General features: G+C 43.1%; 1 protein-coding gene across 1 annotated transcript; it reads right to left on the bottom strand.

Moving 5' to 3' along the window:
- Positions 1-734: 734 nt before the first annotated feature.
- On the bottom strand, positions 735-13,585 carry LOC311488183 (UPF0524 protein C3orf70 homolog B-like). The gene is made up of 2 exons (XM_084544721.1): positions 13,082-13,585; positions 735-3,158 (listed from the first exon to the last, which is right to left on the bottom strand). The coding sequence occupies exons 1-2, from the start codon at positions 13,263-13,265 to the stop codon at positions 2,467-2,469; spliced, it is 876 nt and encodes a 291-aa protein (XP_084400847.1). The 5' UTR covers positions 13,266-13,585; the 3' UTR covers positions 735-2,466.
- Positions 13,586-14,130: the final 545 nt, after the last annotated feature.

Raw genomic sequence — 14,130 nt, 5'->3', positions numbered from 1 at the left:
TCATCACGGCACAGGATAGCGAATGTACATTTATATAAACTGATTAGCATTTCATCTGAGCCTTGGGTTTCTCTCTGCACAAGCAGAGTATAAAGAATCGATAGACACAATGCAAGGGGAAAAAGAGAAGCATGGAGAAATCAATCTGGGCTTGCAGTCAAGGTGAGAAAAGACACTTGCATGGTCTCTCTCAAAATCAGATGCTAGACAAAGTGTGGAGAAGACTGTCTGGGAAGAAGGCCCAGAGGACATGACAGGGCACTGTCTCTATTGCTGGTATGGATCAGTAAGCGGAAGCTGGAGTTACGAGGTGAAGGGACACGACTCTGACCAGTACTTTATATCTTACAGTACATATAACCCAGGCATACGTCCTATTTTGTGCCCAGTCTGAACTCTTCCACCGTAGCCGGCTCACTCGAGTTTGATTTTTGTTTTATGTTTCCTGTGCCAGTGCAGCGTATAGTTTTCAAAGGAGGGCATGCACGAAGCAGAGCCCAAAAACATTCCTCAAGACATTTCAAAGAAAACATCCACGGCTGACGGGGTGACTCAGTTTAAGCGTATCTCTTAAATTTACTTTGCTATTCCAACCCATCTCTGGAGCGCGTTAGTCATCAGTGTGTCATGTGGAGGATGTTTGAGTGCATTCCAAACCATATTTAAAATGTCTTTTTTTTTTTTTTTTTTGCAGAAAATATCCACACTGGATACAAACCAAGAGAGGAGTTTCATTAAGATTTATTCATATGAAAATAATATTACAATAATAAGACGTAACTCATGTTTTAAACTGCATTAAGAGGAACTGCGTTCAGTGTAATGCCAAGGGGTGTCACGTATTTCGAATACAGGATTTGTCGGCTCTTTGTCTGAACACACTGAATCAACAAAGTTTCTTAAATTGGATTCTGACATGAGGGAACATCTGCAAATGATTGCAGCCATGCAAAATTACTTATTTTCTCTGTTTTTACATCGAGTGCTTGTAGCGTTGCAGCGATACATGTATGTGAAGATTTTAGTGACTTTTGCTGATAACTCTCCAGAAAATAAATATTGAAACATTGAAAAAAAAAAGAAAAGAAAAAGACCCAGCCCAGCTTCAGTTTACTATATGACTACTAAGGGGCTGTCTCGTTTCTTCTTATTACATCATGTCAATCACAACATCACACAACATATTCGGCATCCTATCTCATACTGTAATCTCCTTCTAAAAAGTGAATTAAGTGATATTTTTCTGCCCCATATTACAGAATAACTGTGACACAATACTAACCTGAACTCCTTCCCCAGGCTCCACTTTTAAGCTGGCAATTCACTCTCAAAAGCAAGTAACAATGCAGGTTAATGATTATATAAGTTTATTTGTATAACTTAGATATATTCCCTCCCTATGCATTATGTGTCTGACTAGTTTCCTCCTACTTTTGTCACTGTAGTTGTGCCAGAGACACGTCTCTGCTATTTAATTTCATGGCAGATGTCAATGCAAGCCGTGTTTTGCTTAACGCCTCATTTAACTCTGAACAGCGCTCCAGTTCACTTAAGCTTGACCAGAAAAGGTGGTCAGGAGGATAATAATGATAATATGTTAAGTGGTTTTAGAGGGTATAAGAGTATCCTTGGTCCTCACTGGCAGGTACAGTATAGGAATGTGCTTCTGTGTACTTCTTGATTGTCAAACACTGACCTACCTACATGTCCTACTGCCCGTGATGGTGTCGGTAAAGTGCAGACAAACAAACCGATGATTAACGCCATAAATAAGGTGTGACCCAGCAGGTCCGAGCTGAGTGTTCAACATGTTGATGTGCTTTAGGCCCCATGGGAGGTAGCTGGCCTTGTAGTTATTACGCTGAAGTGTCAGAATTACTCATGTGTGGGTGGAGCCACTGACCAGAGAACAAGGAATGGCATGCTTATCTGCCACTTGAATGCTGAATTAGACTAAATTCTGGCAGACTGACGGCTGGAGAACACTAAGAATAACCTGCTTATTATCATCATCAAACACAAGTATACCTCCTTTGTTCAGAATCAGCTCCGGCACATCAAGAAATGTGTCACGAAAAAGTCTTTTTCTTAAGTGCACCTACTCTAGATTCTTATTTTAGTTTTTTCGCTGTAACCTTGTGCTGGAAGTCTTATTTTTGGTCCTCTGTGAGTGTACTTGATATTCTTGTGCTTCCTCCTTTATTGTAATAAGTTCTAGAAATTCACTCCATGCAGGGGATGTGGACAGAGAAGAGGCCGTGCGAGATTGTAGGCGTACAGTCCTCGGCCACCTGCCGGAAAACAAATTCAACTCAAAACAACCCGGCAAAGCCCTGCTGAAGCGTCACAGAAGGTTTTGTTTCCTATTGGTCCATGTAAAATAAATCCTCGGGTGTTACTGTCAATTCTATGATTCTTCTCTGTAGGTCTTCTTCACAGACGGTGCCAACATTGATGGCACGTCAGTTACACGGTTGTTTCGATCTTCTCAATGATCTCTATCATAGACTTGGAGGGAGAGAGCACAGAACAGTCGTCCTGATCCCAGAGACTTCCAGGGCTGGAGTTTCCATCTGTGCTCAACTCGTCGTCCTCCTCTTCCTCCTCGCTCTCCTCCTCGCATGACTCCAGATAATGCAGACCCAACGCGTTGATGCCGGAGTCCTCGGAGCTGGACGGAGAGGAGCAGTGGTCCATTTTGGGGCCTTTTATCTTGTCCACAGGAGAGGCGCGTTTGTGTTCACTGTACACCTGCTGGACTGGCTGCACAGGCGGAGGCGTGTGTTGGGTCGGCGGCGTCGGCTTGACCGGGGGCCGGGGCTGACTGGGATTTTGGGGCATCTGAGGCGTAGCCGGAGCAGGTGGGGGAGGGGTAATAGGACGAGGCGGTTCTGGCATAGGAGGCGGAGGGCGCTGCACGTAGCACATCTTCCCGTTGATGCGTTTGACGATGTAGTCGTCGACAAACAGGTCTGCAATGACGCAGTACTTGGGCGATTCGAGGTGAGGCGGGGACTGGAAGCAGGGGGCAAGTTTGAGGAAGCGCTCAGCCAGAGAGACGGACAGGTCGATGGTGTTGCTGCACTCTGAGTCGACAGGCGGCACGGTGGTGCTGGGAAGTTGGCACACATTGGTCATGGGCTGGTACACGTACTTGCCTAAATGTGCGAGAAAAAAAAAAAAAAAAGAGAGAGTACAAAAAAATGTTACAAGTGCAGATCAGAATTTTAAAGCTGCTAACAACTGCTCAAAAAAAATCTGTACAGAACCAGCAGTTCCCATCGGATTTAAAGAGAGCGATTTAGATTTTTTTTTATTATTTTTAAAATCCACTACACGGATCACCGAGCACCAAACTACATGCAGACAAAGCCGCTATCAATGTCTTGCAGCTAATGAGTCAGAAAGTTGGTGATCACAGGGTTAAAAGGAGAGAAAACATTAGACTTATTATATTCATCAACAGAAACAAGACCCAGTGAATGCTAATGTTGTTCTGTTGACTGAATGTTTTAGTACTGTATATCACACTTTGTTAATGTGTTAAAATGTTTTCCACTGTCAGTATGAAAACCCCACAAATTTAAATAAATAGTCTCTGTTCAGTTATATCTTGGTAGATGCACCAAAAAAATAACTTTTTAGTGTTTACATAGAAAAAGAATACATCAATAATAATAAAAATGGTATCTTCCTGTTAAACATCCAGGTATTTTATGGCTCCATCCAATCAAGAGTCATCACATAAAACCACACAACACAAATAATACAAATATAAAGATGTATTAACATGTTTTCATTCAGTACGAGCCAAGGACACAATCTTTGGATCATCATGTCCGTGACAACCTATCATCTGTCCTTTCACGGGGCCAGCAGCAATTTTCATGTCACAATGCATTTTGCGCTGCCAAAGGCAAAAATACCGTTTTCGCCACCATCATCTGAGGAGGAACTGCAGCCTGAGTGAAACATGGTTGAGATTTAAGGTCATCTGGAGCTGGCCGGTAATCATGTCCGACCCTTCGAAACTGACGCAGGACTAATTTCAAACATGATGAAATGGCATACGGGATTAAGGCCACGCAACGTTTACAGTGCAAAAATCATGATGTAAGGGATTGCAGTCCTGTGATATATAGCGTCAGATAAATTCTCAATGAGATAAAGGAGGTAAGTTTGTTCTGGGAAGCGGCCATATTTAAATACAAATTTACAAACCCCCCCCTCGGCGTGAGTGATGCCTCCCATTTTGGCAACTCACGTACTGGTGGTGACGCCGCAAAATAACTGCTCCCAAATGTTGCTCATTGTTTGCAGCCCACTGCCTCCAACTCCGAGATGTGCTGTGATGCCTGAATAGTGCAGCTCAGATGTGTGTTTAACCGGCTCCCAGGAGAGAGAGAGACTACAGAAGCTGACTGGCCTACGCATCACTTCCTCTCACTCTGTGTCCTTGTCTTTTGTTTCACCGGCTGGGGGATCCATTCAATCAAAATCTTTTTCCCAGGTTACACTGACAACATCAAACTACTTCAAAGTATCGAAGTGGCTCTCTTTTGTGTTGCTGAATGGACAAAATGATTTTTCCTAGTACGCACAATCTATTTAGTTTAACGAATCAGCTGCACGGTCGTGGATTAGTTGAAATTCATGTGACCGCCTCGTTATAAGGTGACGCAGCGTCATCCGCCCATGTGAGGTGATTAAAAGAGGCTGAAGTTTTATGTCTGTAGATGTTGTGTTTATTGTTAACGCTCAAGCAAATGTCCATGCGGACATAAGGGGGGAAACGGTAGCCGCCGTCCGCCGTTTAATGAGAGAAGCTCAATGGTCCATGTTCAGACTGAGATGCGCCCATTGAGCCAGAAGAGATAGCAGCGACAAATGAGAGCTAGAGCCGTGGAAGGCGATGTGTTGACATTTAGTTTTTAACATATTACGTCTTAATTGCATTAATCCATCCGGAGCTTCAAATACCAAGAGCGGTGCCGGGGAACAGACAGATGCAGACTGAGACAGCAACAGAGACGGACATATGGAGCCGACGCTACGCCAACACTGGCTGTCTTCAGAAGGAACACATTCCATCTGAAACTATAATTGATGTCTGCACTTAGTTTGAAATATCACTGTTTGAGTCTGCCATGGAGGACAGTACATTATGTGTACGATTAATTTCCCTCAAAGTATAGCAAAAAGGCAGACAGCAGAATGGGAATCAAACACTTTTCTGTCCTCAAAAGAAGACTGCAAGTCTGCAAGTGAAGTAAACATTGATATAATCAATTTAAAGCACGTACACATTCGATTTGACTTAATATTCATGTGCCAAAAAGAGTTATTATAACTTAGGTTGAGGATCAATCCCACGCCTCAAGTCATTCTGTTTTCATCACTTGACTATAAAGGTGTGTCTAACCCCTCTTTCTCTGTTTGTCTTAGCTCTCAATCTCACCCTATCCATGCCTCTCTTTTCTTATCTTCCTATTCCCTCTTTCATTACAGGAACCTGGGGGCCAAAGGGCCAAAGCTCCCTGAGACGTGCCCCCACCCGGCATCTCGCTCCCTGGGTTCCTCAGCATCTGAACTCATTTCTGAACGCACTCCATCTCTGCACTCGACCCCTCTCGTCCATCCACCTATTACCCTCAGGTCCTGTCAACCAACAAATTCCCTTGCATTGATTAAGCCGCAGCCTTTGTTAGTGAAATGTTAAATGAAATGCTAAAACTCTACATTAACTTAACGAAAGACAGATGGGCAAGTCTACAAATATGATTCCAGCTTCTCTGTTCAGGCTGATTACAGAGAACCCACATCAACACCAGCTCTGTCTGTGCAGCTTTATTGGTATTGAGCTGTAGTCATCCCCTGTGTTGCCCAGTGCTGGAGCCCTCGCATGACAATGCCAGTTGTTAGACGGCCTCTGCACCGGCTCTCTCTGACCTGTGTGTGTGTTGGTATTTTCACACCACACCACAGACCAGATGTCCTCACAAAGGGAGGATAATTACTGCAATTCACCATACTGAAGAGCTTTAGCCAAATCTCAGTTCTTAGTTCAGGGGGCAGACATTTATTTCATTTGAGAGATAGTGCCAAAAATATTCAGCTTTTGTTTGTTTTGGGGTTTTTTTGTCTACAAATGGAATACAAAAACCAAAACCAGCAATATGTGAATGTGTGTGTCATTATGGTAATGAAGAAACATGTCACCCAGTGCAATGCTGTGGTTCTCACTGGTGTGTTTGATACCTTGTGCACAACAAAGGAAGGAACAATGGAGTAGTAGTTTATAACAGGCTTTGTCTACACAGTCACAGCCTGTTAGGATCAATTCCTTGCTGTTTTTGTGGGATGCGCTGACAGTAAGTATAAAAGTTACGCTGTTATCCTTTAATAGCGGAGGATTAAAAGACAAATCTGCCAGGAAGAGGCACGCACAAAAATGTCTCCTGGTGATGTATCTTCCATCATTTGCCCTTTTTGCGTGTATTTTCTCGTTGCTAGAGATAGCTGCCTCCACGTAGACGGCATGATGTCACAAGATATTTCTAGTATTGCCGCAGATGAAGATTGACAGAATGATAATAATAATTAAAAAAAAACTCAGCCATCATCAACAGTAAATGTCACATCTTTTAGTCCTCAGAAACCAACACTGGCAGCTTCTGTGCACAAACATAGATGCAATTTTTTCTACTGACATCGGCTTCAATTGACCGGCCGCAGGACATGTTGTGCTGTGAGTAAGGAGAATGACTCTTTCTCTACTAGAAAGCCTTTCATCACGTTACAATTAAACCCCCATGTTCCCTGGGGACTGATGAAAGGGATTCTGGGAGATGTAGGAGACCCAGGAGCTGTGCAAAAATTAGAAGATAACAGCTTTTTACCTCATATCTGTCTATGAATGCAGATTTTTTTGCAGTTAAAAGCGTGACCTTTTCCTCAGCCTTCCTGGTAAGGAAAATGAAATGCATTTAATTTTAGTTTAACTGAAGCATTAGAACAAGCAGCTAAAAGATGCTTTGAACAGATATTCATGGTGAAATTCAAGAGTTCAAGAGGTTAATAAGGAAATGGCTGCTCATCCCTGGGAAGTACAGATTGGTTTCTAGAGAAGGAAGTACTCCTCTGCTTCCACTCATCTCCATCTTGCACGCCTCCTCGCCTCTCTCCTGGGCCCATGGCTGAACGAGGACTGCATAGTCTGGTTTAACACTCTCTGGAAAATGCATCAATCTCTGACTCTCCTTCACACAGCTTCAACGTCCAAATTTCAACTCTTCCATCACTCCACAGATAGGCAGCCGTTTCATTCCCTAAAAACTCGACATGTAGTCAAAATGAATGAACACAACAGCTTATGTCACTTTAACTTTAGCTTATATGAAAGCTTCAGTAGAGACTAAAACATTAGCATGTTCCTTAGTTTAATGTTTTGAATGCTTTCACTGAAGCCAGCAGACTGAAGCTCCAAATGCAGCAAACCAACTGGGCGTGTTGGCAAAACCCGACGAACAAAAACAATTATTTTAGCAGATTGTTATCATTCGGCATAACAGCTGCTGCTCCCACTTGGCCGGCGGATACGTCCCGCTCACACATCCGCTGGCCTTTGTGTTTAAATCTGTCCAACAAAGGGGCCGCAGTAGGGGCAACAACGTAAGTTTCAGGTTTCACTGACGAGGACGGTCTGACCCAGCGTCATGTGAAACTCCTTTCCTGTTTCCTGTTTCAGTCCTCCGGAGGTGGAGGCTGTTCTCGATTTACAGCCACTTTGAAATCCTCTGTTTAGTCTGGAACCAAAATGAAAAAAAGTCCAACCCTCTGGACTGTTTTCGCTGTGCGCAGTAAACAGTAGGCGCGCCACTGATTTAGCACCGCACTCCTCAGTTTCACACACAAAAAAGGCCTTTCCTGCTTTGAAAATCAAAGCAGGAACAAAAATAGCATCTTTTTCATTCCATAAATTCTTCTTCCTTGTCAAAACCTGACCGCTATGTTGCCCACAATGCAACTCAAGTGCTCGCAGTTTGATCAGTGATACTAGTGTGTCATGCAAGTAGCAGCTAATGCAGTTTTACCCATCACTTTGCATTCCTCCACTTTTTACTTTTAGTACGCACTGCAGCTGCTCTCAGAAACTAAGTACTGCTGCATGCAGTATGTGTACTGCTGGGAACACACATCACATCTTTATGCCTGGAACTTTGTAGTGGCAAATTTGAATATTGTTGACAAAATAGTTATTGCCACATTTCTGACCTTAGAGATACAACAAATTGTAGTTTGTGCTGTCATCTATCATTACTGCTGTCAGGTTCAGGGTTACTGAGCTGTCCTGTGCTCCGTGCATCTAAAACTGTGCAGAGGATTGTGGGTCAGAACAGCAGGAAAGGCAAGCTGGCTTGTGTACTGCAAAATGAGACAATCCTAGTACTTTTGACACAGTACATTTGACATACTGCTGGGGTTGTATTCACACAAAGTGTCAGTACAGAAGTGGAACTTTTCAGAAAGCTCTGAGTTCACAAATTGTTACGTGTTTTCTGATGTTTTCAGAAATGCCAGAAGCAATGGAAGAACTCCTTTTTAGTGGAGGGCAAATAAATATATTGTAATTTAGTCATATAGAATTATTCATACATATACATATTTTATAATATGTCTTATGGCTTTTCATGTCCTACATTATGTTGAGCACTCTTTAGCCCAAATGGCTTCTGCAGAGATATAATCGCCTCACAGCTGTTTGTTCACACGACTAACAGCCAGTGTTACCACTTGAACAGCAAGTTCAAGCTCACAAATTCTATTTGAAGACAGCATTCATATAGGAGAGGCTGATTCTTTTTCTGGTGCACTAAATAGTATAGTAGTACAGGTATCAAAACGCAGCACGGCGAAGTTCAAGAAGTATCACTGGAGGCAATCTACCAGCAGACTCCACACAGCTGCATGTGACCCACGTCAGGCCTTTTTCCATTTTACATAAGTGCGTTACAGACTATAATGTGTAAAATTGGTGGAATTGCCCTTTAAGCCTTGTCAATGAGAGCTCTGTATTTATTTTCTTCAACCCTCTCATACATCCGTGCCCAGTGAAAGAGGTAATGGTCACTGTATTCATTGCTCTTGTCAATACTGGCTGAGCATCGAGCTCTGAAACAATCTGTAACGATCTTATCTGGCTGTTCCGAGTACTCCAGCTGTGATCTATTGAATACATATACTGACCTAACAGCAGAAACCTTTTTCACAGCGGACATTTTGACTTGTCACAGTAGAAAAAGCATCGGTGTCACTAACAACACCAGCCATGCCTCCGGTATGTTCCGTTTAAGCATCCCAGTAAGCTGTGTCACTGAGACGACGAGTGGAATGAACAAGAGCAGTGAAGAAGCTAACAGAATTTAGCAGTTGTGAGGTTTTTAATTTGCACCTCGGCTGCCTGTGCCAATTGTTTTTCTAGTTGTTTTTGGAAAAACAAAAGAATTCAACAAAATGAACAGTCATCAGACAATAACATCTGAGAAATAATGTGTGGAAGCATTTTGCTCTTCACTGTATCCTGCTATACATTGTATCGAGTAATTTAACTTAAATAGCTTGTGCCGGTTTTCACTGGAAATGCTTTTCTCTGCAAATGGTTGCTTACACCCACTTAAAGCATGAAGGTGCGCTGGAAAGCTGCATCTGCTCTTTTCAGTTCTTGTCTGAAACGCCACAGATAAGGACACATGGAGTGATATGTGAGATGACTTTGACTTTGCTGCAGCCCTTTTGAAAATATCACATTATCCACTTTAAATTTGTATTCTAACGCTCAGCTCTAACTTAATATTAGGCGTTGATAGTCTAAGTTAGCTGCAGCACAGTTTTCTTCAGAAGTGTTTCTTTGCTGAGTAACACTGCCCCCGGACTGAAAGTAACACAAACAGGAATTGTGGTGTGGTAATTGAGACCGACTTGAGAAAATCCAAACATGTCCATTTAAAACAAAAGAGCAAACTTGTTTAACTTCTCGGCTGGTGTAGCTCTGCCTCCATCGCTGACAGACCGGCAGTTAATATGATCGACGAGCTGCATTTCCCAAACACGAACAATTGATCAAGTACATCCCCTCTGGCCTGTGCTGACAACTTATTGAACCTTTAATAATAGGTGAAGCTTTTTATGATTCAGCGCTGCGGTAAATTTTGAACTGGTCACTAAATCCATCAATACAGCGCGGCGCTATATCCAATAAACCTCTATATTTCCCTTTAGAAATAGTTGCAAGCAGCTGCAAGGTGTGACGGATGAGACTGCCGAGGAAGTCAGACAGACAGACTTTCTTGTATCTATGAGTTCTAACATTCAAAATTAGTGCGGACAGAGTACAAGCAGACTGACAAGACTGTTCAGGACTCATTATAGAGTCTGTTAGACTTTCTTAATGAGTAATTCATTGCTCTGCCTGGTAATTGAAATCAGTTAGTGGAGTATAAAGTGAGAAAGAGAGGAAAAAAAAGCATTCAGACCAGGTGGTTCCAACACTGCTGTGAGCAAAAGCTCTCATCAGACATGACATATTGGCGGTGACACTAAACACAGCTAATTACTGCTAATGAGAGGCTTGGACTGATGTTGTCACCAGCTGGGAAACGCACCGCTTCCACCTACATCCAATTCCAGTTCTCCCCATTTTCACGGCCAAAGGTCTCAACAAAGCTACGACTAAAATGAAAAATACCGCGAGGCAGTCAGAGTAATAACATAATTTTCTCACTGCAGTCTGCAAAGATGCACTTGCGTCCTTTGAGTATTCTCACTGGAAGGAAGACATTATGGAGATGTTCAGTTTGCGGCGGCACATAGGAAACAGGAGAAGCCGGGAATAAAGTCGCAGGTAATCAGCCAACGCTGCTCCACAGGTAAGATAATGGACATAATCACTGTCTGAGTATTTAAATGCTGAGCCCAGTCTTACTACACAGTGACCCTTTGTATTTGTTTTTCCTGGGAACCTATTAAAAATGTAATTAAAAAGGCAGTCTAGCAAGGCTCCCTGTGGTGAATGCAAAATTATCAAGTTCAGAACAAGTTTATACTCCAGGCGACAGTCAGAAGCACACTTAAAATGAAAACGTGCTGCGATAAGGGTGTTACAAAATTTCGCTCTTATACATCTCTAGGAAGAACTGCGAGAGCCAAGCCGTGCATGGAGGCATAGCATGCAAAAGCGGGCTGGTGTACTTTTCTCACTGGGTGCCCTGGTTCTGCCTGATTCAGCACTCTAAAACGGTTTATTTTCACTAAGGTGCATGTCTGTCCTGAGAGGAGGACCTGCAGTGGAAAGAAAATGCTCTTTCTGCTATAGTAGAATTAAATGATGAGTATTTTGTGGCACATTGACAGCCAGAGTGATGAATATTTCAAAACGGAAAGGAGGAGCAAGCCTTAATGTTTACAGATGATGTAACACTGCATGGCACCATAAATCCCGGATGTGGCTAGTAATAAATGCTGGAAAGAATTCATCACTTTTTCTGCCACATCTGATATTTCAAATCGCTTGGCTCAGTCTGCAACGGAGGCGGGCATCTAAATCCAATGATTACACGGAAAAGATTACAATGTGACTTCTGCAGTTGCACACTATAAGCCCTGAGTGACTGGTGCAGAGTGGATGGTGATTGTGTTTTACACTGATCTGAGGATTTTCAGGGCAGCCAGAGATGGGGATAAATCAGGGCAGCACAAAGAGAAGGACATCCTGTCAGGTTCGGGCACGGCTATTGGGATTCTGCGCTTGGTGTCAGAGTGTCAGGTTGAGAAAGGTTCAAATGGAGAGAAAGTGTTTTTGACACTTTAAAAAGTAAAAAGAAAATTGTCCATGTTTGAGTGGAGCTACAGCTCTGTACTCCACTCCTAATGGAGCTCATTTAAGGGTCAATAATAATAAAAATGCGCGAGTTCAATATTTAATGTTAACAAACATTTTCCTTGTCACTGAAGAACATCAGCTGAATTTGATTCGACTGACTCCGTGCTGCTGTGCAAGCATGTGATGCTGTTGTGGCCACAGCACAGAAAATCTACTGTAAAGGATGAGCATGGTGCCATATTACATTTTTTTTTTTCATATCTTAGCCAAATCCCATGAAAAAACGCTAAACCAAAATGTTAGTCTAGTGCTTTCCTGCTTTACTTCTATCTGCTCGCTCACAAAGACTTAAAATGGACATTTGAAAAAAAATCTCACACATAGATAAATGTTACTGAAAAGAGGAGTAGATAGTGGATTTTGGGGGGACTATTTCCAGTCATGGATTAATACACACTCGCTGTCCCACTGCCAGTGTTCAATAAATCCATTTGGGTTTATTGTAATAGTATTTGGACCCTAGTGGAGCTCTGTCGGCCCCAAGGACAGGACATGGGGACGTGACTTTCCTTGTTAGAAGGGTCAATTTATATCTGGCTTCCTGGGACTCACACAGACTATCACAAGACACAACAGAAGTGAAAGTGATGATTCAGACGTGTGATGTCAATGTCATGAGCCTGTGCCAAACACAGATTTGAAAAAAAGTCCACAGAACATGCAAATCCAGCACCATGCAGTCAGTGGGGCAATGGAAAATACAGAATCTGAAACATTCATTTCCCCTGCTCATGAATTGTTCAGCCTCCATTGTTTAGACAGCATAAACTATTCATAGTCAAGGGCGCCTGGTGGAGGGCTTGGTTGAGATTATGTGTAAATTTGATATATATTTGGGCTCGATAATGTTGGATAAGACTTTAAAATATATTTAGAAGTTTTATTACAGATTAAATTAAACCCGTTTTTGATTAAATGCTGCCTCTGAGCGCGTCTGAGGCTGTCCATCGGTTTGATGGCCAGCCTTTATATATTTAAGCTTATCCATATCGAGTTAATAACAGCTCCTTTTTTCCAGAGTGTATTCGTAATGTTTCATCCATTAAAAACACGAGCTTAACTACCAAATATCCAGCATAGTGTGCCATCACTGAGGGTGAGATTCAGTTCTGGTAACTATTAAAGCATGTAAAACAAACTTACAGTGACACCAGCCCAAGTGGCAGCACCAGTGCAGCTTGAAGCACTTCCCGTGGCTGTGCGTAGCGCAGATGGAGAGTCCATCACAAGGCAGGAAGTCTGGTCGCCCAGCGCAGCTCTTGGCCAAAGCCTGCGCCTCGTCCAACTTCTCACTCTTCGGACACTTCTGTGCTCCCGAGGCGGCCATGCCAACATCTCCTGGATCAAAAATACACGCGCACAGCCTCGTCTGAGTAAACTACAACATAAACGTCAGGGACCGAGCCGAGGTTCACGGTCCGCGCAGCCCGGTCGCTTTTACAGACTCGGAGCCAGACGCGAAAAAAAAAAACGGCGCTGGATCTCTGAATCCAGAGCAGCTCGGTGGGTGCTCATACAAAGGGCGGCAGCATATCCCGTACAAGTAGAGGGGCGTCAATTAACGAGGCGTAATCTCACATTCAGAGCCTCTCGTGATCGCGATCCACACATCTCTCCATCCTCCCCTCGCGTCGGGAAGCTCCTCTGCTCTGGTGACGCGCGTACGGAACAACGACGCGCATCTGAACTTCATCACACAACGGGAGGAGTCCACAAACACAAAGCCAGCTGCTCTGCGCACTTCAAACAGGCACCCAGGCTTTCATCAGTCATTCTAAAAACTTCAAAAGGATCGAATATGAATCTTAATGCACTATCCAGTTCACCTGAAAGTATTAGTTTTAAAAGCGTCTTCAAATTGCACATGTCTGCTGCTAAATGTAACATACCCTACCGTCTGTTAAGAGAAGCCCTTTCATCACGCGTTAATCTGCAATTAAACCATAAAAGCTGCGAGAAAGAGTGCAGATGATGAAACGGAGCATTACAGAGCACAAACCAGCTGCTCAGTTTGGTCTTCAGCCGCCAGGTGGCAACCCTAACATCTGCTCAACGCTGGGAGATTTCCTTGAGAATGAGCCATTGATTTATATAAAAGCAATTTAGAGCCTCGTGTTTCCCTCGGCTCTCCTCTGTCGCTGCTGCAGCTGAGTCAGCAGAAAGCAGCAAAAAAGTTTGGTTTCACACAAACA

The sequence above is a fragment of the Chelon labrosus genome, assembly GCF_963514085.1.
Source record: "Chelon labrosus genome assembly, chromosome: 5".
Lineage (NCBI taxonomy): Eukaryota > Metazoa > Chordata > Actinopteri > Mugiliformes > Mugilidae > Chelon > Chelon labrosus.
Note: the sequence above shows the minus strand (reverse complement) of the source record. Positions and strands in the feature narration are given on the sequence as shown.